This window comes from Ranitomeya variabilis, chromosome 4 (assembly GCF_051348905.1).
Source record: "Ranitomeya variabilis isolate aRanVar5 chromosome 4, aRanVar5.hap1, whole genome shotgun sequence".
NCBI lineage: Eukaryota > Metazoa > Chordata > Amphibia > Anura > Dendrobatidae > Ranitomeya > Ranitomeya variabilis.
Genome location: NC_135235.1, coordinates 656,644,206 through 656,668,154, shown reverse-complemented (window position 1 = coordinate 656,668,154; position 23,949 = coordinate 656,644,206). Strand labels below are relative to the sequence as shown.

Below are 23,949 nucleotides of genomic sequence, written 5' to 3'. Positions count from 1 at the left end.
GAGGGCTGTGCGCCCCTCCAAAGAAATGCTACCCCACACCATTACTGACCCACTGCCAAACCGGTCATGCTGAAGGGTGTTGCAGGCAGCAGATCGCTCTCTACGCCATCTCCAGACTCTGTAACGTGTTCAGTGTGAACCTGTTTTCATCAGTGAAGAGCACAGGGCGCCAGTGGCGAATTTGCCAATCCTGGTCTCCTGTGGCAAATGCCAAGAGTCCTGTGCAGTGTTTGGCTGTGAGCACAACCCCCATCTGTGGACGTCGGGCATTCAGGCCATCCTCATGGAGTCGGTTTCTAACCGTTTGTGCAGACACATGCACATTTGTGGCCTTGTGGAGGTCATTTTGCAGGGCTCTGGAAGTCCTCCTGTTTCTTCTTGCACAAAGGCTGAGGTAGCGGTCCTGCTGCTGGGTTGTTGCCCTCCTACGGCCCCCTCCATGTCTCCTGGTGTACTAGCCTGACTCCTGGTAGCGCCTCCAGCCTCTGGACACTACACTGACAGACACAGCAAACCTTATTGCCACAGCTCACATTGATGTGCCATCCTGGATGAGCTGCACTACCTGAGCCACTTGTGTGGGTTGTAGAGTCTGTCTCATGCTACCACGAGAGTGAAAGCGCAACCAACATTCAAAAGTGACCAAAATATCAGCCAAAAAGCATTGGTACTGAGATGTGGTCTGTGGTCCCCACCTGCAGAACCACTCCTTTATTGAGGGTGTCTTGATAATTGGCAATAATTTCCATCTGTTGTCTATTCAATTTGCACAACATTAAGTGAAATTGATTGTCAATCAGTGTTGCCTCCTAAGTAGAAAGTTTGATTTCACAGAAGTTTGATTTACTTGGAGTTATGTTCTGTTGTTTAAGTGTTCCCTTTATTTTTTTGCGCAGTGTATATATATAGAGAGAGAGAGAGAGAAACACATCTAGGATTATCCTCCTGTTTTTTTACACTCTCTAATCAATGTTTAATTAGGCTGTGTACTAGGACACTGTCCTACTGAATAAAGTATACCCCTTGCAAGCAGTTTTTTTGTAATCGTATCTCCATTTTTAATATTTTTGTTACATTTTCATATATTTTATATAATAATTCAATAAAAACCCTACTTTATTTTACTTTTGGCATATACTTCCTTTCGCCCTTTTTGAATTAATTGACATACCGTATATATTCGAGTATAAGCCGAGATTTTCAGCCCATTTTTTAAGGCTGAAAGTGCCCCTCTCAGCTTATACTCGAGTCATTGTCCCAGGGGGTCGGCGGGGGAGCGGCGGCTGTCACATCATACATACTCACCTGCTCTCGGCGCGGTCCCTGCTTCTCAGATTGTCTCTGACGGAGGCAGCTCTTCCTGTGTTCAGCAGTCACGTGGTATCGCTCATTAAAGTAATGAATATGGACGCGACTCCACTCCCATAGGGGTGGAGCGCATATTCATTACTTTATTGAGCGGTACCTTGTGACCGCTGAATACAGGAACAAGGTGCTGGAGACCATCACATCGGAGAAGCAGGGACCGCGTCAGGAGGGGGTGAGTATGACGGGGGAGGGTGAGCATTGCGATATTCACCTGTCCCCATTCTACCGCCGGGCTACGTCTTCCGCGTCCTCTGGCTGTGACGTTCAGGTCAGAGGGTGCGATGGCGTGTTTAGTGGGCACCCTCTGCCTGAACAGTCACTGCAGAGACCTGGAAGACACAGCGGTGCGTGGCAGAGGAACGGGGACAGGTGAATATCGCAAGTGCCGGGGGCCTGAGCGATGAGAGGTGAGTATGTCATTTCTTTTTTTTTATCGCAGCAGCAGCTGTATATGGGGCATAATATACTATGGAGCATTTTATGGGGCCATCAACCTTTGTGCAGCATTCTATGGGGCATAATCTATGGAGCATCTTATGGGGCCATCAATCTTTGTGCAGCATTATATGGGGCATCTTATGGGGCCATGAACTTTTGTGCAGTATTATATGGGGCATAATATTCTATGGAGCATCTTATGGGGCCATCATTAGCCTTTTATGCAGCATTATATGGGGCATATTTTATTATGGAGCATCTTATTGGTCCCATCATGAACTTTATGGAGCATTATATGGGGCGTATTTTGTGAGGAGCATCTTATGGGGCCATTATGAACTGTATGGAGCATTATATGGGGCTCCTGATTCAATATGGATATTCAAAAACACTTAACCTACTGATGTCTCAATCAATTTTACTTTTATTGGTATTTATTTTTATTTTTGGCTTATACTCGAGTCATTAAGTTTTCCCAGTTTTTTGTGGCACAATTAGGGGGTCTAGGCTTATACTCGGGTCGGCTTATACTCAGGTATATACGGTAGGTTTTATTAGTAGAAGAAAAAAATGAATACTGGAAAACAAAAATATTTCCACTTGCCTTAATGATCCCCCACAACCCTTGTACCACCACTACTGTGTCACCCACTAGTCTCTGTATTTCTTGGTCACATAAGATTTCTACAGCCAATTAGTCGCTGAAGCAGTGTCCAAAATAGGCAGTGAATGTGGCAAGCTGACTGTCACCTATTCAACTAAAATTGCAGCAGATATGATTTATGAATGGAAAATGAAGATATTGTATGTCCTGAAATGTTACCTTATTGGCTCCAGTAATTGTATTATTACTCAGGATTCTTTATGATGTTACATCAGCTGCATCTTCTCCCCATTCAGATCTCTACAATATCAGATCCTCTCAGTGGAGGTCTTTTATTAAAGAGAGTTTTCCTGATTGACCCATCAAGGATGGAAAGAGACAGGAACGTTATAGCGCAGAGGATATTTCGCCTCACCCTAGAGATCCTCTTCTGGCTTACTGGAGAGGTGAGAGATTCTGATCACTTCACATTAAATTATTCTTATCTATGGGAATAACAGATGGACAGAACTGGAGAGGTGAGGACTCTGGAAATGTCTGTAGTGAGATTTATTAATGTGTCTCTCCATAACCAGGATTACACAGTAGTGAAGAAGACCTCTAGTAAGCGCTGTCAGGACTTTGCGTCTGAGGGATGGGGAAGACCCCTAAGCCCAATCACAGGGTCTCCACCTCACCTTCTGATACATGAGGACATCAAAGACCAGAAGATCCTAGAACTCACCTACAAGATGATTGAGCTGCTGACTGGAGAGGTGAGGTGACCTAACACTGCTGGGATATTCTATGGTAACTAGCTTTCTACGCTCGGATGGCGAGCATTTTTATTGGTACATTAACAGTTAGGTCCATATATATTTGGACAGAGACAACATTTTTCTCATTTTGGTTATAGACATTACCACAATGAATTTTAAACAAAACAATTCAGATGCAGTTGAAGTTCAGACTTTCAGCTTTCATTTGAGGGTATCCACATTAAAATTGGATGAAGGGTTTAGGAGTTTCAGCTCCTTAAAATGTGCGACCTTGTTTTTAAAGGGACCAAAAGTAATTGGACAGATTCAATAATTTTAAATAAAATGTTCATTTCTAGTACTTGGTTGAAAACCCTTTGTTGGCAATGACTGCCTGAAGTCTTGAACTCATGGACATCACCAGACGCTGTGTTTCCTCCTTTTTGATGCTCTGCCAGGCCTTCACTGTGGTGGTTTTCAGTTGCTGTTTTTTCGTGGGCCTTTCTGTCTGAAGTTTAGTCTTTAACAAGTGAAATGCATGCTCAATAGGGTTGAGATCAGGTGACTGACTTGGCCATTCAAGAATATTCCACTTCTTTGCTTTAATAAACTCCTGGGTTGCTTTGGCTTTATGTTTGGGTCATTGTCCATCTGTAGTATGAAACGACGACCAATCAGTTTTGCTGCATTTGGCTGGATCTGAGCACACAGTATGGCTCTGAATACCTCAGAATTTATTCGGCTGCTTCTGTCCTGTGTCACATCATCAATAAACACTAGTGACCCAGTGCCACTGGCAGCCATGCATGCCCAAGCCATCACACTGCCTCCGCCGTGTTTTACAGATGATGTGGTATGCTTTGGATCATGAGCTGTACCAAGCCTTCGCCATACTTTTCTCTTTCCATCATTCTGGTAGAGGTTGATCTTGGTTTCATCTGTCCAAAGAATGTTCTTCCTGAACTGTGCTGGCTTTTTTAGATGTTTTTTAGCAAAGTCCAGTCTAGCCTTTTTATTCTTGACACTTATGAGTGGCTCGCACCGTGCAGAGAACCCTCTGTATTTACTTTCATGCAGTCTTCTCTTTATGATAGATTTGGATATTGATGCGCCTACCTCCGGGAGAGTGTTGGTCACTTGGTTGGCTGTTGTGAAGGGGTTTCTCTTCACCATGGAGATTATTCTGCGATCACCCACCACTGTTGTCTTCCATGGGCGCCCAGGTCTTTTTGCATTGATGAGATCACCAGTTCTTTCTTTCCTTCTCAGGATGTACCAAACTGTACATTTTGCCACTCCTAATATTGTAGCAATTTCTCGGATGGGTTTTTTCTCTGTTTTCACAGCTTAAGGATGGCTTGTTTCACCTTCATGGAGAGCACTTTTGACCGCATGTTTACTTCACAGCAAAACCTTCCAAATGCAAGCACCACACCTCAAATCAACTCCAGGCCTTTTATCTGCTTAGTTGAGAATGACATAATGAAGGGATTGCCCACACCTGTCCATGAAATAGCCTTGGAGTCAATTGTCCAATTACTTTTGGTCCCTTTAAAAAACAGGGTGGCACAGGTTAAGGAGCTGAAACTCCTAAACTCTTCATCCAATTTTAATATGGATACCCTCAAATGAAAGCTAAAAGTCTGAACTTCAACTGCATCTGAATTGTTTTGTTTAAAATTAAATTGTGGTAATGTCTATAACCAAAATGAGAAAAATGTTGTCTCTGTCCAAATATATATGGACCTAACTGTATATGGTAATATAATTAACATATGTAAACCTCTAAAAAATGTATTTTTTTAATTTCTTGTTAAAACGGGAGGGATACTTATCCCAAACAGACATGCAATAGATATCAATAAGGATAGAAAAGAAAGGTGTAAGCTCACTAGCAAGGCCCTACTAAGGGACATGTTCTCAATTTCTGCCTACCAGTGGAGGTTGGCACCCTATATGAAATGAAAGTGGCACCCCCGCTTCTCGGAGGCTGTCCCTGATGTTCCTATCCTAATTGACCCTCAGTTTAGACCGCAAGTATCGGTTCTACTAATGAGTTTGGTGTGTATTGTTAGTATCCACCAGAAAGGCCCATAACAAATAAAAAAAACACTACAGCAACAATACAATATCGAGATGCTCACATTTCAGGGACATACCTGCAAAACAATCACAACAGATTATGTAAAGGAGCCTAGGTAGCAATAGTTTATCACAGTAATATAAATCTGCACCGGTGGACTGCTTTATCCTGATTCATGCCTAAGAAGGCCGGCTCCTGCCTAGTTGCGGAAGTTGGCACCCTATATCTCAACCAAGTAGTGCCCCACTCAACGAAGGCTGTCCCTGATAGACCCTAGGCAACCCTCACTACAGTACCCCGTGTAGAAATATAACCAATCTAAGGTTAATGGTAATAGCTGTTCTAAAGCGATAATCGTTACCCTGTTACCAACAATGACCACCTGGGTATATCTCCATACATTACCGCAGTGCTAACCCAAACCAGTGGGTATATTAGACCCCTCTTGGCCAAAGCAAAAATAGAATTCACAGAGACACCAAAGATAGTGATCATCTGAAGTTGTTAGTTCAATGTCTCACTCAGCAATAGATGGGTTGACAGGGGAGCAGTGGGTTAGCATTCAAAATATTAGATAGTGGTCTGTTGTGAATTCTGCTCTTGGGCTCCCTCTGGTGGTTGTTGGTGGTAGTGCAGTTGTCTTGGGGTTGTAATCCAGGGCAGGTGTTTCTGCTGATTGCAGCTCTATTAGGTATTTAGGTGTGCAGGATCCATGAGTCTGTGCCAGTTGTCCATTGTACTTGGAGGGATTGCATCTCTCTCTGGTTCCTCATGCCCTGCTGGCAAATTCAGCTAAGATAAGTGTCTGGTTTTTGTCTCTGTGCACACATGCAGTGTGCTTTGCAATTCAGTGCAATTCATTGTGTTTTTGTCCAGCTTAGACTTTGTTTGGATTTTTCAGTCATGCTGGATTCTCAGGAGATGCAGATATACTTTCTATGTCTTTAGCTAGATGTAGAATATTTGTATTTTCTGCTGTGGATATTTTTAGGATTTTTATACTGACCGCTTAGAATTCTGTCCTATCCTTTTCTATTTAGCTAGAAGTGCCTCTTTTGCTAAATCCTGTTTTTCTGCCTGCGTGTGTCTTTCCTCTTATACTCACAGTCAATAATTGTGGGGGGCTGCCTATCCTTTGGGGTTCTGCTCTGAGACAAGATAGAATTCCCATTTCCATCTATAGGGGTATTTAGTCCTCCAGCTGTGTCTAGGACGTGTTAGGTACATCCCACGGCTACTTCTAGTTGCGGTGTTAGTTTAGGGTTTGCGGTCAGTAGAGGTACCACCTACTCCTGAGAAAGTCTCTCATGCGGCTCCAAGGTCACCGGATCATAACAGTACAACTGGCCAACAATGAGTTAAATGCATCTCAGAAGAAGGGAAGAAAGAGCCATTTTTTTTCTGTAGCCTGCTTTGTCTTTTCTTCCCTCTTTCCTCTGGGTGACTGAGGAGTCTTGTGCTAGCATGGATGTTCAGGGATTAGTTTCTCGTGTAGACCAGCTTGCTGCTAGGGTACAGGGTATTTCTGATTATATTGTTCAGACTCCGCTTTTAGAGCCTAGGATTCCTACTCCTGATTTGTTTTTTGGGACAGGTCCAAATTTTTGAGTTTTAAAAACAACTGTAAACTGTTTTTTGTTCTGAAGCCTCGTTCCTCTGGTGATCCCATTCAGCAGGTTAAAATTGTCATCTCCCTGCTGCGTGGCGACCCTCAGGATTGGGCATTTTCCCTGGAATCTGGGAATCCGGCCTTGCTTAATGTAGATGCCTTTTTTCAGGCTCTAGGATTATTATATGATGAACCAAATTCTGTGGATCAAGCGGAGAAGACCTTGTTGGCCCTGTTTCAGGGTCCAGAAGCGGCAGAATTGTATTGTCAGAAATTTAGAAAATGGTCTGTGCTGACTAAATGGAATGAGGATGCTTTGGCGGCAATTTTCAGAAAGGGTCTTTCTGAATCTGTTAAAGATGTTATGGTGGGGTTTCCCACGCCTGTTGGTCTGAGTGATTCTATGTCTCTGGCCATTCAGATTGATCGGCGCTTGCGGGAGCGCAGAACTGTGCACGCTGTGGCGTTGTCCTCAGAGCAGATGCCTGAGCCTATGCAGTGTGATAGGATTCTGTCTAGAACGGAACAACAAGGATTCAGACGTCAGAATAGGTTGTGTTTTTATTGTGGCGATGCTTCTCATGTCATTTCAGTCTGCCCAAAGCGTACAAAGAGAATCGCTAGCTCAGTTACCATCGGAACTGTACAACCTAAATTTCTGTTATCTGTGACCTTGATCTGCTCATTGTCGTAATTTTCTGTCATGGCGTTTGTGGATTCAGGCGCCGCTTTGAACTTAATGGACTTTGAATTTGCCAGGCGTTGTGGTTTCCCCTTGCAGTCTTTGCAAAACCCTATTCCTTTAAGGGGCATTGATGCTACACCTTTGGCTAAAAATAAACCCCAGTTTTGGACACAGGTGACCATGTGCATGGCGCCAGCCCATCAGCAAGATTGTCGTTTTCTGGTGTTGCATAATTTGCATGATGCTATTGTGCTGGGTTTTCCATGGTTGCAGATACATAATCCTGTGTTGGATTGGAAGTCTATGTCTGTGACTAGTTGGGGTTGTCACGGGGTTCATAATGACATTCCTGTGATGTCAATCTCCTCTTCCTCCTTCTGAAGTTCCAGAGTTTTTGTCTGATTTTCAGGATGTATTCGATGAGCCCAAGTCCAGTTCCCTTCCACCGCATAGGGACTGTGATTGTGCTATTGACTTGATTCCAGGCTGTAAGTTTCCTAAGGGCCGACTTTTCAATCTGTCTGTGCCGGAACATACCGCCATGCGGAGTTATGTTAAGGAGTCTTTGGAGAAAGGGCATATTCGGCCATCTTCTTCACCGTTGGGAGCGGGATTTTTTTTGTTGCTAAGAAGGATGGCTCCTTGAGACCCTGTATTGATTATCGCCTCTTGAATAAGATCAAGTTTCAATACCCTTTACCTTTGCTTTCCAATTTGTTTGCCAGGATTAAGGGGGCTAGTTGGTTTACTAAAATTGACCTTCGGGGGGCATATAATCTTGTTCGTATTAAGCAGGGTGACGAATGGAAAACTGAGTTTAATACGCCCGAAGGCCATTTTGAATACCTTGTGATGCCATTCGGGCTCTCTAATGCTCCATCTGTTTTTCAGTCCTTCATGCATGATATCTTCCGGAATTATCTTGATAAATTCATGATTGTATATTTGGATGACATCTTAATTTTTTCCGATGATTGGGAGTCTCATGTGAAACAGGTCAGGATGGTATTTCAGATCCTTCGTGATAATGCTTTGTTTGTGAAGGGGTCTAAGTGTCTCTTTGGAGTGCAGAAGGTTTCTTTTTTGGGCTTCATTTTTTCTCCAGCTAACAACAAAATTAAGGATATACCTTGAGGGAAAGTGACAGATTTACAAAATAGAAACCCCCATAAAACTATAATAATTTATTGAATATATCTAAAAGCACACAAACAAAAAAGATAAATAACGCCCTATACAAGTAGGTCAGCTGAGATGAACGAGCAGGGGTAAAAAGTCCTATATTTCTTTGTAGCCATCTATGTTGCCATATATTTTGTCTCTCCTGATGAACCCAACCATGTGGGGGAAACGCGTCGAGAGGAGCGGTGAGGTATTTCTCGCCGTGTAGCTATCCACATGAGCCAGGATGTCTGGACGATTTGCAGTATATTACAGATGAGTACAACATCACTGTACATTTATGTATTGATTTAACTTGATCCTATTGGTATCTGCAAACTATCTGTTCCAGGCGTTTATTGGATCATGCGATCATCTACTTGATATATAATATACTTTTTTATGGTCAGCTGGGTCAGTAATATTCTGAGTGGCGTGCCTAGCTTGTACACGCCTTTTCTGGTGTCCACTGTGATTTAGGTTTCTCCCTATGTGTATCTTCCCATTAGATGTGGTATATGTATATCTCTATCCTTGGATCTTACAGCACACTGGAGGGGAGGGCCTGAGACGCTATGTAAAAGGCACCACACATATTAATATATACCTACAAGTTGCCTACAGCCACCTGGCGTTCCGGTTCATTTTTTCTCCCTCATCTATAGAGATGGATCCGGTTAAGGTTCAGGCCATTCATGATTGGATTCAGCCCACATCCGTGAAGAGCCTTCAGAAATTTTTGGGCTTTGCTAATTTTTATCGCCGTTTCATTATTAAGGGCAAACTTGGCCAATGGCAAGAAAGCCACCCAATCATCCTGATCGGCAGACACAAAGCATCTCAAATAAGTTTCCAAAGTCTGGTTAGTTCGCTCGGTTTGGCCGTTTGTCTGAGGATGAAATGCGGAAGAAAAAGACAAATCAATGCCCAGCTTAGCACAAAAGGACCGCCAAAACCTAGAAACAAACTGGGAACCTCTATCGGACACAATATTCTCCGGAATGCCATGCAAACGAACCACATGCTATAAAAACAACGGAACCAACTCAGAAGAGGAAGGCAACTTAGGCAAAGGTACCAAATGAACCATCTTAGAAAACCGGTCACAGACCACCCAGATAACAGACATCCTCTGGGAAACAGGAAGATCCGAAATAAAATCCATAGAAATATGCGTCCAAGGCCTCTCAGGGACCGGCAAAGGCAAAAGCAACCCACTGGCGCGGGAGCAGCAAGGTTTGGCCCGCGCACAAGTCCCACAGGACTGCACAAAAGAACGCACATCCCGTGACAAAGAAGGCCACCAAAAGGACCTACTAACCAAATCTCTGGTACCAAAAATCCCAGGATGGCCAGCCAACACAGAACAGTGAACCTCAGAAATCACTTTACTAGTCCATCTGTCAGGAACAAACAGTTTCCCCGCTGGACAGCGATCAGGTTTATCAGCCTGAAACTCCTGAAGAGCCAGTCGCAAATCAGGGGAGATGGCAGAAAGAATCACCCCCTCCTTAAGAATACCAACCGGCTCAAGAATCCCAGGGGAATCAGACAAGAAACTCCTAGAGAGGGCATCAGCCTTAACATTCTTAGAACCTGGAAGATACGAGACAACAAAATCAAAACGGGAGAAAAACAGGGACCATCGGGCCTGTCTAGGATTCAGCCGTTTGGCAGACTCGAGGTAAATCAGATTCTTATGATCGGTCAAGACCACAATGCGGTGCTTGGCCCCCTCAAGCCAATGTCGCCACTCCTCAAATGCCCACTTCATAGCCAACAACTCACGATTGCCGACATAATAATTGCATTCCGCAGGCGAAAACTTTCGAGAAAAGAAGGCACACGGTTTCATCAAGGAACCATCAGAATTCCTCTGAGACAAAACAGCCCCTGCCCCAATCTCAGAAGCGTCAACCTCAATCTGAAAAGGAAGAGAAACATCCGGCTGACGCAACACAGGGGCAGAAGTAAATCGGCGCTTAAGCTCCTGAAAGGCAGAAACTGCCTCAGAGGACCAATTAGCTACATCAGCGCCCTTCCTCGTCAAATTGGTCAGGGGTTTAACCACACTGGAGAAGTTGGCAATGAAACGGCGATAAAAATTAGCAAAGCCCAAAAATTTCTGAAGGCTCTTCACGGATGTGGGCTGGATCCAATCATGAATGGCATGAACCTTAGCCAGATCCATTTTTATAGATGATGGAGAAAAAATGAAGCCCAAAAAAAGAAACCTTCTGTACTCCAAAGAGGCACTTAGACCCCTTCACAAACAAGGCATTGTCACGAAGGACCTGAAATACCATCCTAACTTGTTTCACATGAGACCCCCAATCATCTGAAAAAATCAAAATATCATTCAAATATACAATCATGAATTTATCAAGATAATTCCGAAAAATATCATGCATGAAGGACTGAAACACAGATGGGGCATTAGAGAGTCCGAATGGCATCACAAGATACTCAAAATGGCCCTCGGGCGTATTAAACGCAGTTTTCCATTCGTCACCCTGCTTAATACGAACCAGATTATATGCCCCTCGAAGGTCAATCTTAGTAAACCAACTAGCCCCCTTAATTCTGGCAAACAAATCAGAAAGCAAAGGCAAAGGGTATTGGAATTTGACCGTGATCTTATTCAAGAGGCAATAATCAATACAGGGTCTCAAGGAGCCATCCTTCTTGGCAACAAAAAAAAAACCTGCTCCTAATGGAGAAGAAGATGGCCGAATATGCCCCTTCTCCAAAGACTCCCTTACATAGCTCCGCATGGCGGCATGTTCAGGCACAGACAGGTTGAAAAGTCAGCCCTTAGGAAACTTACAGCCTGGAATCAAATCAATAGCACAATCACAGTCCCTATGCGGTGGAAGGGAACTGAACTTGGGCTCATCGAAAACATCCTGGAAATCTGACAGAAACTCAGGAATTTCAGAAGAGGGGGAGGAGGAAATTGACATCAGAGGAACGTCATCGTGAACCCCCTGACAACCCCAACTAGTCACAGACATAGATTTCCAATCCAACACCGGATTATGTACCTGATACCATGGAAACCCCAGCACAACAGCATCATGCAAATTATGTAACACCAGGAAGCGACAATCTTCCTGATGGGCTGGCGCCATGCACATGGTTAACTGTGTCCAAAACTGAGGTTTATTTTTGGCCAATGGTGTAGCATCAATCCCCCTCAAAGGGATAGGACTCCGCAAAGGCTGTAAGGAAAAACCACAACGTCTGGCAAATTCTAAGTCCATTAAATTTAAAGCGGCGCCTGAATCCACAAATGCCATGACAGAGAATGATGATAATGAGCAGATCAGGGTCACAGATAACAGAAATTAAGGTTGTACAGTACTGATAGTAACGGAATTAGCGATTCTCTTGGCACGCTTAGGGCAATCAGAAATAACATGAGCAGAATCGCCGCAGTAAAAGCACAACCTATTCTGACGTCTGAATCCTTGGCGTTCCGCTCTAGACACAATCCTATCACACTGCATAGGCTCAGGACTCCGCTCAGAAGACAACGCCATAGTGTGCACAACTCTGCGCTCACGCAAGCGCCGATCAATTTGAATGGCCAGAGACATAGAATCACTCAGACCTGCAGGCGTGGGGAACCCCACCATAACATCTTTAACAGATTCAGAAAGACCCTTTCTGAAAATTGCCGCCAAAGCATCCTCATTCCACTTAGTAAGCACAGACCATTTTCTGAATTTCTGGCAATATGACTATGCCGCTTCTTGACCCTGACACAGGGCCAAAAGTGTTTTCTCAGCATGCTCTACAGAGTTAGGTTCATCATACAATAACCCAAGCGCCTGAAAAAAGGTGTCTACATTAACATTTACATTTAAGGCTAAGGGGTGATCTTATGTTAATGTATAAATATATGAGGGGACAGTACAAAGACCTTTCTGATGATCTTTTTAATCATAGACCGGTGACAGGGGCAAGGGGGCATCCTCTACGTCTGGAGGAAAAAAGGTTTAAGCATAATAACAGACGCGGGTTCTTTACTGTAAGAGCAGTGAGACTATGGAACTCTCTGCCGTATGATGTTGTAATGAGTGATTCATTACTTAAATTTAAGAGGGGACTGGATGCCTTTCTGGAAAAGTATAATGTTACAGGGTATATACACTAGATTCCTTGATAGGGCATTGATCCAGGGAACTAGTCTGATTGCCGTATGTGGGGTCGGGAAGGAATTTTTTTCCCCATGGTGGAGCTTACTCTTACCATATGGGTTTTTTTTGCCTTCCCCTGGATCAACATGTTAGGGCATGTTAGGTTAGGCTATGGGTTGAACTAGATGGACTTAAAGTCTTCCTTCAACCTTAATAACTATATAACTATGTAACATCAAGCAAGGCCGGATTCCCAGATTCCAGGGAAAATGCCCAATCCTGCGGGTCACCGCGCAACAGAGAAATTACAATTTTTACCTGCTGGATGGGATCACCAGAGGAACGGGGCTTAAGAGCAAAAAACAGTTTACAGTTATTTTTAAAGCTCAAAAATTTGGACCTGTCCCCGAAGAACAGATTGGGGGTAGGAATTCTAGGCTCTAAAACAGGAGTCTGCACGATATAATCAGAAATACCCTGTACTCTAGCAGCAAGTTGATCCACCCGAGAAGCAAGTCCCTGAACATCCATGTCAATGCCTAACTCCTGAGCCACCCAGAAGTGAAGAGGGGAAAAAAACACAACAGAGTACAGAAAAAAAAATGGCTCAGCACTTTCTTTCCCTTCTTTTGAGATGCGGTTAACTCATTGTTGGCCAGTTGTACTGTTATGAACCGGTGGCCTAGGAGCAGCATGGACGAGCTCTGGAGTAGGTGGCCTCTATACTGACCGCAGACCCTGAACTTAACACATCAACTAGAAGTAGCCGTGGGATGTTCCTGTTACTCCCTAGACACCTCGTCACGGCTGGAGGACTAATTACACCTAAAGAAAGAAACAGGAATACTATCTTGCCTCAGAGAAAATTCCCAAAGGAAAGGCAGCCCCCCACAAATATTGACTGTGAGAGGAGAGGGAAATTACAAATGCAGACTGAAAACAGAATTTAGCAAAGGAGGCCACGCTACCTAGAAAGAAAATACAGGAAAGAGTACTGTGCGGTCAGTATAAAAAATATTACAAAATCCACCACAGAGAATACAAAAATCTCCACACCTAACTAAAGGCATGGAGGGTAACTCTGTGACTCCAGAGCTTCCAACTTGGCTGAGTAAATCTTAACACAGACAAAGCTGGACAAGAAAAAACATAGCAATTCACAAAACTATTAAGTCCACCGCATGTGGACTGCAAAAACAGAGCCAGGACTTATCTTTGATGATTAGGACAATCCAGAAGGAGAAACCAAGCAGAGATGTGGATCCCTAGAAAACAATGGACAACTGGCACTCACTAAAGGAAGGAGCCAGACTAAATAGCCTCGTCCAAAGTGGAAGCAGCTGATGACTGTTGTGAAGGACAAACAGGAGCACTACCACTTATAACCACCGGAGGGAGCCTAAGAGCAGAACCCACAACAGAATTCACAACAGGTTCGGTGACCCCTCTTCAAGGGGGGGGTACTGTTGTGAATTCTGCTCTTGGGCTCCCTCCGGTGGTTGTTGGTGGTAGTGCAGTTGTCTTGGGGTTGTAATCCAGGACAGGTGTTTCTGCTGATTGCAGCTCTATTAGGTATTTAGGTGTGCAGGATCCATGAGTCTGTGCCAGTTGTCCATTTTACTTGGAGGGATTGCATCTCTCTCTGGTTCCTCATGCCCTGCTGCCAAATTCAGCTAAGATAAGTGTCTGTTTTTTGTCTCTGTGCACACATGCAGTGTGCTTTGCAATTCAGTGCAATTAATTGTGTTTTTGTCCAGCTTAGACTTTGTTTGGATTTTTCAGTCATGCTGGATTCTCAGGAGATGCAGATATACTTTCTATGTCTTTAGTTAGATGTAGAATATTTGTATTTTCTGCTGTGGATATTTTTAGGATTTTTTTACTGACCGCTTAGAATTCTGTCATATCCTTTTCTATTTAGCTAGAAGTGCCTCTTTTGCTAAATCCTGTTTTTCTGCCCGTGTGTGTCTTTCCTCTTATACTCACAGTCAATATTTGTGGGGGGCTGCCTATCCTTTGGGGTTCTGCTCTGAGGCAAGATAGAATTCCCATTTCCATCTATAGGGGTATTTAGTCCTCCGGCTGTGTCGAGGTGTCTAGGACGTGTTAGGTACATCCCACGGCTACTTCTAGTTGCGGTGTTAGTTTAGGGTTTGCGGTCAGTACAGGTACCACCTACTCCTGAGAAAGTCTCTCATGCGGCTCCAAGGTCACCGGATCATAACAGTGGTCCTTACACGCTGTTAGTTCAATGTCTCACTTAGCCATAAACAGGTATAACAGGGTCACTGTACTCAAATATAAATAAGATGGTACTCATCCAGACTGTAGATTAGAGTAGATCACACTGCCTCAACGCATTTCACCCTTTGGCTCATCAGGAGACTAGATAAAGATGTCAGGACATGTTGATATCTGATGTTGCTACTTAGGATCCTTCACATAATCTGTTGTGAGACGTATAGGATAAATCTTTGCAGGTATATTCCTGAAGTTTGAGCATCTTGATATTGTATTGTTCAATTTGGGGATTTTTTTTTTATTGGCCTTTTTGGGGGTTACGTATACTCTTGGGCTGATATACAGCCACATAAAGGTCCAGAACAAATCAATTAATGAAAACACTATAACCCTTAAATTCTTATGATGACATAGATAAAATATCTCTATTTATTTAAATCACTTAAAACCATGTAACAACTACAGCCAGATACAGCCACATAGAACACACAACCGTGCACTCTAAATGACCCTGCCAAAAAACTCTATTAAAGCTTCCTACCTACCAGTGGAGGTTGGCACCTTAGATGTAAACTGAGATTGGCACCCCCACTCACGGTCGGCTGACCCCATGTCTCCTGGCAAAATATATATATTATATTATATATCCTGGATATATATCAATATATATACATATCCAGTCATTATTAGACCTGCCTATCTTTCCTTGTCTAGTATCTATGCGGCTATAAGTGTGACACGTATGTCAGGTGTTTTGCCAGGAGACATAAGGTCAGCCAACGGTGAGTGGGGGCGCCAATCTCGGTTTACATCTAGGGTGCCAACCTCCACTGGTAGGTAGGAAGCTTTAATAGGGTTTTTTGGCAGGGTCATTTAGAGTGCACGGTTGTGTGTTCTATGTGAGTATCTGGCTGTAGTTGTTACATGGTTTTAAGTGATTTAAATAAATAGAGATATTTTATCTATGTCATCATAAGAATTTAAGGGTTATAGTGTTTTCATTAATTGCCTTTTTGGTGGTTACTAACAAAACACACCAAACTCATTAGTAGAACAGATACTTGCGGTCTAAACTGAGGGTCAATTAGCATAGGACTTTTTCTGCACCTCCTGCTTTTTTCTCTTATCATAAGGTGCAATAGGGACATCAGGGACAGCCGCCGAGGAGCGAGGGCGCCACTTTCGTTAATAAAGATATAATTTTTAGAGGTTTACATATGTTAGTCGCTCTTGTTTAGACCTCCGGTCTAAATTCAAATTCTTTTTTGTAACATTTATATAGTAAGGTACTACAACGTCAACATACCAGTGCACACCCGCTGGCCAGTGTGATAATGCGACGGCCATTGCGGCACACTGCTAAGTTGACGTTGTAGTTCAATTCTTCAATAAAACATTGTCAGAGTCAATATGTGCCCATCTCGCGATATCCAGTGCTATTTTGCTGAAGACACTGTCTGTGAGTTCGCACACACAGTGTCATCTATATAATGGTGCCGTAGTGTGGTATGCACATGCATTGACTTCGGCACACCACACTGTACAGGCACAGCCCATATAAGAAGGATCTTATATATAAGATGCTATAAAGGAATCAGGGAGATGACGGTATCCTTGTATGTGTCAGGTTCCTATAAGATCTCAGGATGTCACTATCTATTTCTCCATGGAGGAGTGGGAGTATTTAGAAGGACACAAAGATGTGTACAAGGATGTCATGATGGAGGTTCCCCAGCCCCTCATATCACCAGGTAATAGACTGTACTAAATACACATGGTCTATATCCATATGTAAAGAATTAATTCAGGCCCTGTATATGTTTCCTCCAGATCAATCCAGTAAGAGGACAACACCAGAGATATGTCCCCATCCTCTTCTCCCACAGGACTGTAAACAAGAAGATCTTGATGTTCCTTTGGATCATCAGGTAGGTGGAAAGAAGGTGTCATGAGATCTCCCCTATGATGTGTAGATGGCTGTGAAGGTCTTGTTTTATTTACCAGTATTATATGTTTTATGCTTGCGTAATGAGAACGGTGGAGATGGCAGGATTAGAGCTGATCATAGATGTGACTCCCTCTGTCTGTGACTTTTACAGTATTTGTTTCAGGGTGAAGATCTGACCCATATTAATACTATAGAGACATATGTGATTGGTGATGAGTGGTGTAAAGAGGAGATTCCTACATATGACTACCCAGGTGAGTAGTACCACTAAATGTAGAGAAGTCACAGATTCTTCTCCGTGCAGCCACATTACAATCATGTAGTCACCATTCGCCTGCTAAACCAAAATTGTCCCCATTACTTTGGAAGTCCTTCTGTTGGAGTGAGACCTGTCCCGGCCATAGCTTACAGCCTGGACAATGCACCCTAGTACCTGGAATTAGAAGATGCTGACCCTGACCTTCCCAGATCTCTATACATCAAAGACAAAGGGCAGTGCAAATGTGCTGACAACATAGAAAATCATGTGAAGAAAAATAAAATCCGTATAGTGAGCCTAGCTTTAATGACAAGACACCAGTCCAAGTCCTTTTTATTTTCACTGAACAAAAATATAAATGCAACACTTTTGATTTTTCTGCCATTTTTCATGAGCTGAGCTCAAAGATATGAGTTTTTCTATGTAAACAAAAGCAAAATCAAAAGTGTGACATTTTTATATTTTTGTTCATTGTATATGCCTCAAATACAAATAGTCACATAAACACAAGAAATATTACAATTATCAATTTTTTTTTTTTCCTCCTTTCTTTTCTTACATAAACGCTTCCCCGACACCCCCCCCCCCCCTCATTCAGAGGAGAGAGAAGAAAAAGAGAAAACCCTCCATTCACTAATTCTTGCCATTTTTACTAAAGCCTTTGCTTCTACTTATCCCAGCAATTAATTTATTGGGATGTGTAACTTTACTTAAGCTTTTGTTAGAAAAATATATTTTTAGAAGTTATCCAGACCTTAAAAATAACTCCCCTTGCAGGTATCAACCGTTAAGTAGTTAGAACCTTAAACCTTAGAAGAACAATCCATCTAGAGTTATGGTTGAGATATTAAGGCTGCGTGCCCACGATCAGGAATAGTAGTATTTTGGGTGCAGTGTATTTTTGCTGCATCCAAAATACTACGTTCTACATTGCTAGCATAGTGGATGGGATTTATAGGAATCCCATGCTCACTGTACTTCTTTTTAATTCTGCGGAAACTCACATGCGGTGCTGGTTTCCGAGGCGCAGCATGTACATTTCTGTAGCAGAGACGCTAGTCTCCTGTGCGTATTTTCCCCAATAGACTGTCATAATTCCAAAGCACATGCGTTGTAAGTTCGTAATTTAGAGCACAGCATTTTGAATTCACCAAAAATACGCTGCATCCAAAACACTACTATTCCTGATTGTGGGCATGCAGCCTTAGAATTTGTCATCTTTTTTTGATCTTATACATAAAAGCCAGGGACGGCGCAACTTGTGAATAACCATAAATTGGAACATTCTCTCATATGAGGTAGAGAAGAACATTGGCAGACTTTACAGTTATTTCCTATTGTTTAAGATAAATCCAAGATCTGATTCCCAAAGGCCCACCCTCATGAGATTTTATATATTCCTCATAAGATGTAGTTGTCATTAAAAAAAAAGACATTTTTACCTTCAAGAGCCTGAAAGATATTTTCTCTGTTAAGAATTTTACAAATGTCCATTATATAAGAACTTGTACTGGAGCCATCCATGGTTGAGTCTGAGAGGCCAGAAAATAAAAGTTCTCCATTTTCCTATTAAGAGATGAAAAAAAGATTTTGAATATTGCAAAAATATTTTTTTCATTTTGTGTTGCCATTTTCCGAGATCTATTTCCCGATCGGGTAAGTTTTTATTGGTATCATTTTGGCCTACATAACATTTTTTGGTGGTGCATTATTCCAGTATTTGGAAGGCAGCAAGAACAAATGGGGTCGAAAATCATGTTCTATTCGTTCGTGCTCTGAGGTCTGATGTTAGATTGTCAACTGGTTTTGTCTTGTAAATAATTGGATTTTGCTACATAAATGGCAATTTCTATGTATATTTTAGAAATGTTATGCACATACATTTTTTAAGGATATTTTATTCAAAAATAATAATTTTTATTCTTGGCAGATGACTATACCAGTAGATCACAGAGACAAGCAAAATCAGATGAGTTTGCTATTACACAAGATATAAATGAAATGAATGTGATTACTCCAGATATATCATCATTCCTTCACAGCAAAGATCTATCATCTGATCCTTTTAAACAAATCCAAACTTCTGATTCATCACAGACTATTAAGAAAAATCAAACTGATCTTGAAGCAATGAAGCAATTATCAAGTGCAAAATATAGAAAATTGTTTCCCCTCAAAACATCTTTTGTTATTCATGAAAAAATTCCCACAGAGGAGAAAAGATTTTCTTGTGAAGAATGTGGGAAATATTTTTTCCACAAATCAGACTTTGTTAAACATGAGAGAGTTCACACAGGGGAGAAGCCATATTCATGTTCAGAATGTGGGAAATGTTTTACACAAACATCAAGTCTTTTTACACATCAGAGAACTCACACAGGAGAGAAACCTTTTTCATGTTCAGAATGTGGGAAATGTTTTAATCAGAAAATTGATTTAGTTGTCCATCAGAGAAGTCACACAGGGGAGAAATCTTTTTCATGTTCAGAATGTAGGAAATGCTTTGCAAGAAAATCACATCTTAATAGACACCTAAGAACTCACACCGGGGAAAAGCCCTTTTCATGTTCAGAATGTGGGAAATGTTTTAATCGGAAATCACATTTAGTTGTCCATCAGACAACTCACACAGGGGAGAAACCTTTTTCATGTTCAGAATGTTGGAAATGTTTTGCAAGGAAATCACATCTTATTAGACACCAGATAATTCACATTGGGGAGAAGCCCTTTTCATATTAAGAATGTGGGAAATGTTTTAATCGGAAATCCTCTTCAGATGACCATCAGAGAATTCACACAGGGGAGAAACCTTTTTCATGTTCAGAATGTAGGAAATGTTTTCTAGGTGAATTGTATTTTGTTATAAACTAGAGAACTCACACAGGGGAGAAACCACATTTTTAAAACTGTAAAAGACAACACATAGCAGACAGTCAAAGTAGCAACAAGAGAAAGGAAAAGCAAGTTAGTATTTACATTAGAAAGAAAATCTATAGTTCCTATTAGACATCTCTTATCTAAAATTCAATATAACATTAACATTAAATATTTCTTATTGATTTATAGTTATGTATTCACTAAATGGACGAGAGTATTGCACCCCCACACCCTCAAAAAATGCCCAATATTTCTTCCTTTTCTTTTAAATAGCCTCCAATCTCAGTAATCAGACATTCGTTACAGTTTTTTTAAATCCACAATCTCCATGTCTGAACAAATGTCTTTAGTTTATGTATATTACAATTATAAACATGTTCATGTTGCAAGTTCCTATTTACATCTATGATCCATTCCTTCTTTGTACGGTCATCTGATGGGATCAATTTTTTTTTAAAAGCACTTTCCCTACTAAGCATAGTAGTTTCCAGATTCCCTTTTCTATTCCCCATGCACATATTATTGGGTCTAAAGAAGATTTGATTTTAAAGGCTTCCTCAATTGTCTCAATAACCTAACCTCCAAAATGTGAACTTTATAGCATAACCTTAACATATGATGGTTTTAAATATAAAGTCAAATAAAATTATTAATTTCCTGTCTCTACTCAGTACTGGGCACATTGCTTCACCCTATTGGCAGGTTTTGCTGACATTACATGTGTTATTTCTCAATACTTAGCTCAGGGTAAATGTATCGCCATACATAGAAACAGGTGATATGTAAAGCATATATATATATATATATATGTACTGTACCACGTGACACACAGAGGGAGGTAATTCTTCTCTTCACTCAAGGAGACTATGTTCGCGAGGTGACACGTGCTCCTGGTCCTACAGCATTTTGGGCCTAAACACAAAGAGGCTGACATGTGCTCCTGTTGGATCTGGAGCTTGGATTTTCTCACTAATGGATAAGCTACTGCCACATGTTCCTATTTCTGCAATATCTTAGGCCGTTACATTGACATGGACAGATGAAAAACTTCCATTCAGGATCCAGGGAAAAGAAGGGTGAGAGCAAACCACAACTAGTCTAATGGACTTTAATTATGGACAAATGGACTATTTATTTGTAATCGCTTCACATCTTTTGCATTTTGCAACAATAATTCTTTTTGATGGCCAATCCAATAAACCATTAAATTTTTTAATGATAATTATCATGGCATTTTCTTAAGAATATCACATCTGGTAAGAAGTCCCAATTAAAAAAAATATACACTGTATATTTAACAATGGTGAGTGGCTGTGATACCCTATTCAGACTCGATGCTTGAAGCGGGATGTGATGACCTAAGTTCAAAAAGTATTAATATTCTATGTTATCGGGTTTATCTAGAATTTTCTTATCTGGACTAAGATGTACCAGTTGCATTGAGAAGTGCAAGATATACTGGAAGTGTCAGACTTGTTAAGAACAGACGTGCTGATGACTAGAGATGAGCGAATATTTCAGTTTTCGGTTCAGATTACGATTGCCGATTTTGCAATATTCACCGACTTATTAGTCAAATGTAGCCAAATGCCATTGAAGTCAGTGGGTGGCAAAAACAAACTTATACACAACACCTTCAAACATTCCCAAAAGCTGCTAAAACACAGCAAGTTAGGGGCAGACACCAGGAAAGTGGCCTCAATTGACCCACAGTACAAATTTTAGAATGGCAGCAATCAGTCGTGCATGAGGCCAGCATTTACAGCTTTGAATTGAACTTCAAATTAAGATGAGGTGGGTGAGGGATTGGTGTAGGCCTGCTGTGCTGGGAGCCCTGATACCACATGCAACACTTCAACCTGCTTTGATGCTCAGCCACACTCCGGTGGCACAAATATTAGTTTTGTAGACTACTATTGTCAGAAAAATGTAAGGATAGTAACACAGGTAGTTGGTGCAAAGGAAGTGGAGGGTTACCAGTCTCGGAGGCCTACTGCTACAAGCAACATACATGAAGGAGACTCAACCAGGAGTTTTCAAATTTTGAAAAATTAATGGCAGACAGCAACAAAGTTATTTGCATTAGAGTATATCTAGTATAATGGGAACTAACACCTCTTCCACTACAGCCAACCCAGCAGATGGAGATTGTAATGTTCAAGGTGGAGTAACCACTGTACTGTATCCCTTGGAAAGCCTGGAGGGGCTAAATATTTGACATAACAAATCCGACTTTGAATAAGTGTCAGCAGGTGAAAACTGCGACCCAAGTGAGGATAAGGAGATGGTACCAGGTGCTACTCCAGGGCTGACCTACAGAGGGTGGCAGCTGACCCCCTAGATCAGGTAGGCTGGTACGGCCCAAAGGAGGGATGAAGAATGCGGGCAGGCACTCTAGGGACACTGGAACCATGGGTGCAGATGGGACCGGCTGAGGAACAGAAAAGCACTGACAGGTGCGGGCTGGATCGGGTGTTAGATGGGCATTGGCAGGTGCGATCTAAACCAGCTGATGGACAGAAGAGCACAGACAGCTATGAGCAGATGGGTTCAGGGTAGACAAGCAGATGGGCAGACCTGGGGAACCTGACAACTAGCAATCATCCAAGGCAAACTAACAACATTGCTCAGGTACCTTCATATTGGAGGAGGGGCCTTAACTATTGGATGGGAACACCTTAGGGTGATGTGCACGGTCCTTTTAAAAGAGAGGGAGCATGCGCGCCCTAAGCATAGTACCTGGGCTTACAACTGAACATTGGGGCAAACCGACACATAGGGGGCAAGATGAAGAGGTGGGGTGTGAGTGGGAGACACTAAATGTCCTGTCTGTTAGGTACGAGGACATCCAACAAAGGGCCAGGTCTGTAATGTCAAGAGATCAGAAAGTCTGTATTAAGAGGGAATAGTCCACTGTGTCAAAGGCAGATGCCAGGTCCAGAAGGAGGACAAACTAGCGTCACTTTGATTTGGCGGTTAGTAGATCATTAGTGACTTTAGTCAGGTCAGTTTCAGTGGAATGATGCCGTCGGAAGCCATATTGTAAGTGGTCAAAGAGGGAGCAAGAGGAGAAATGGGAGGACAGTTCAAAATGGATGTGTTGTTCTGGTAGTTTGGAGGAGGGGAGAAGTGAGATGGGTCGATAACTAGACACAGGATGGGTCAAGGGAGGGCTTTTTGAGGATGAGTGTAATCGAGGTATGTTTCAATCAGCAGGGGAAGACACCAGTTGTTAGTGACAATTTGAAGAGGTGAGTTAGCTTGGGATGAAGACTGTTAAGGTTTGGAATAAGGTGGGACGTTATTATGTCAAGTTCACAGGTGGTGAGGCAAAGTCTTCAGCTGAGATGAGAAGAGGGGGAGCTGGTGGATGTAGGAGAGAATTTAAAGTATTGAATAGCTGTTTAGGGTTGTGAGACAGGTATGATATGAGTGATGAGAAGTAGGTTTGTTTTGCTGCAGTGAACAATTGCCAACAATTCTACAGCTTCTGTTACTGGTCGGGTTACTCCATTCCCTATCTTTGGCAGCCACACAGCGGTACACTTTGTACATGAGGGCCACAAAGAACATGTGCTCCAGTAGATAACAAGCGCTGCATCAAGTGGCCTCTGCTCCTCTTCCTCCACCGTAACATCACACACATTATAGTCCTCAGAGGTGGCACCCCAATTACTCTTGTTTTCCCCATGTCACTACTATCCAACCACCCAACTGACTCTAGGGAACTACAGATGGCTGAGTCTGTAGATCTGTTCACACATTCTATGGGCATCGGCAGTGTACTCCAAACTCGA

General features: G+C 42.2%; 1 protein-coding gene across 1 annotated transcript in view; it reads left to right on the top strand.

Moving 5' to 3' along the window:
* Window positions 1–21,345, top strand: part of LOC143768179 (uncharacterized) — a 134,235-nt gene extending 112,890 nt beyond the window's left edge. Inside the window, exon 15 of the mRNA XM_077256868.1 lies at window positions 19,572–21,345. Coding sequence (XP_077112983.1) covers window positions 19,572–20,014 — 443 coding nt within the window. The 3' untranslated portion in view covers window positions 20,015–21,345. The remainder of the gene's footprint in view (window positions 1–19,571) is intronic.
* The last annotated feature ends 2,604 nt before the right edge of the window (window positions 21,346–23,949 follow it).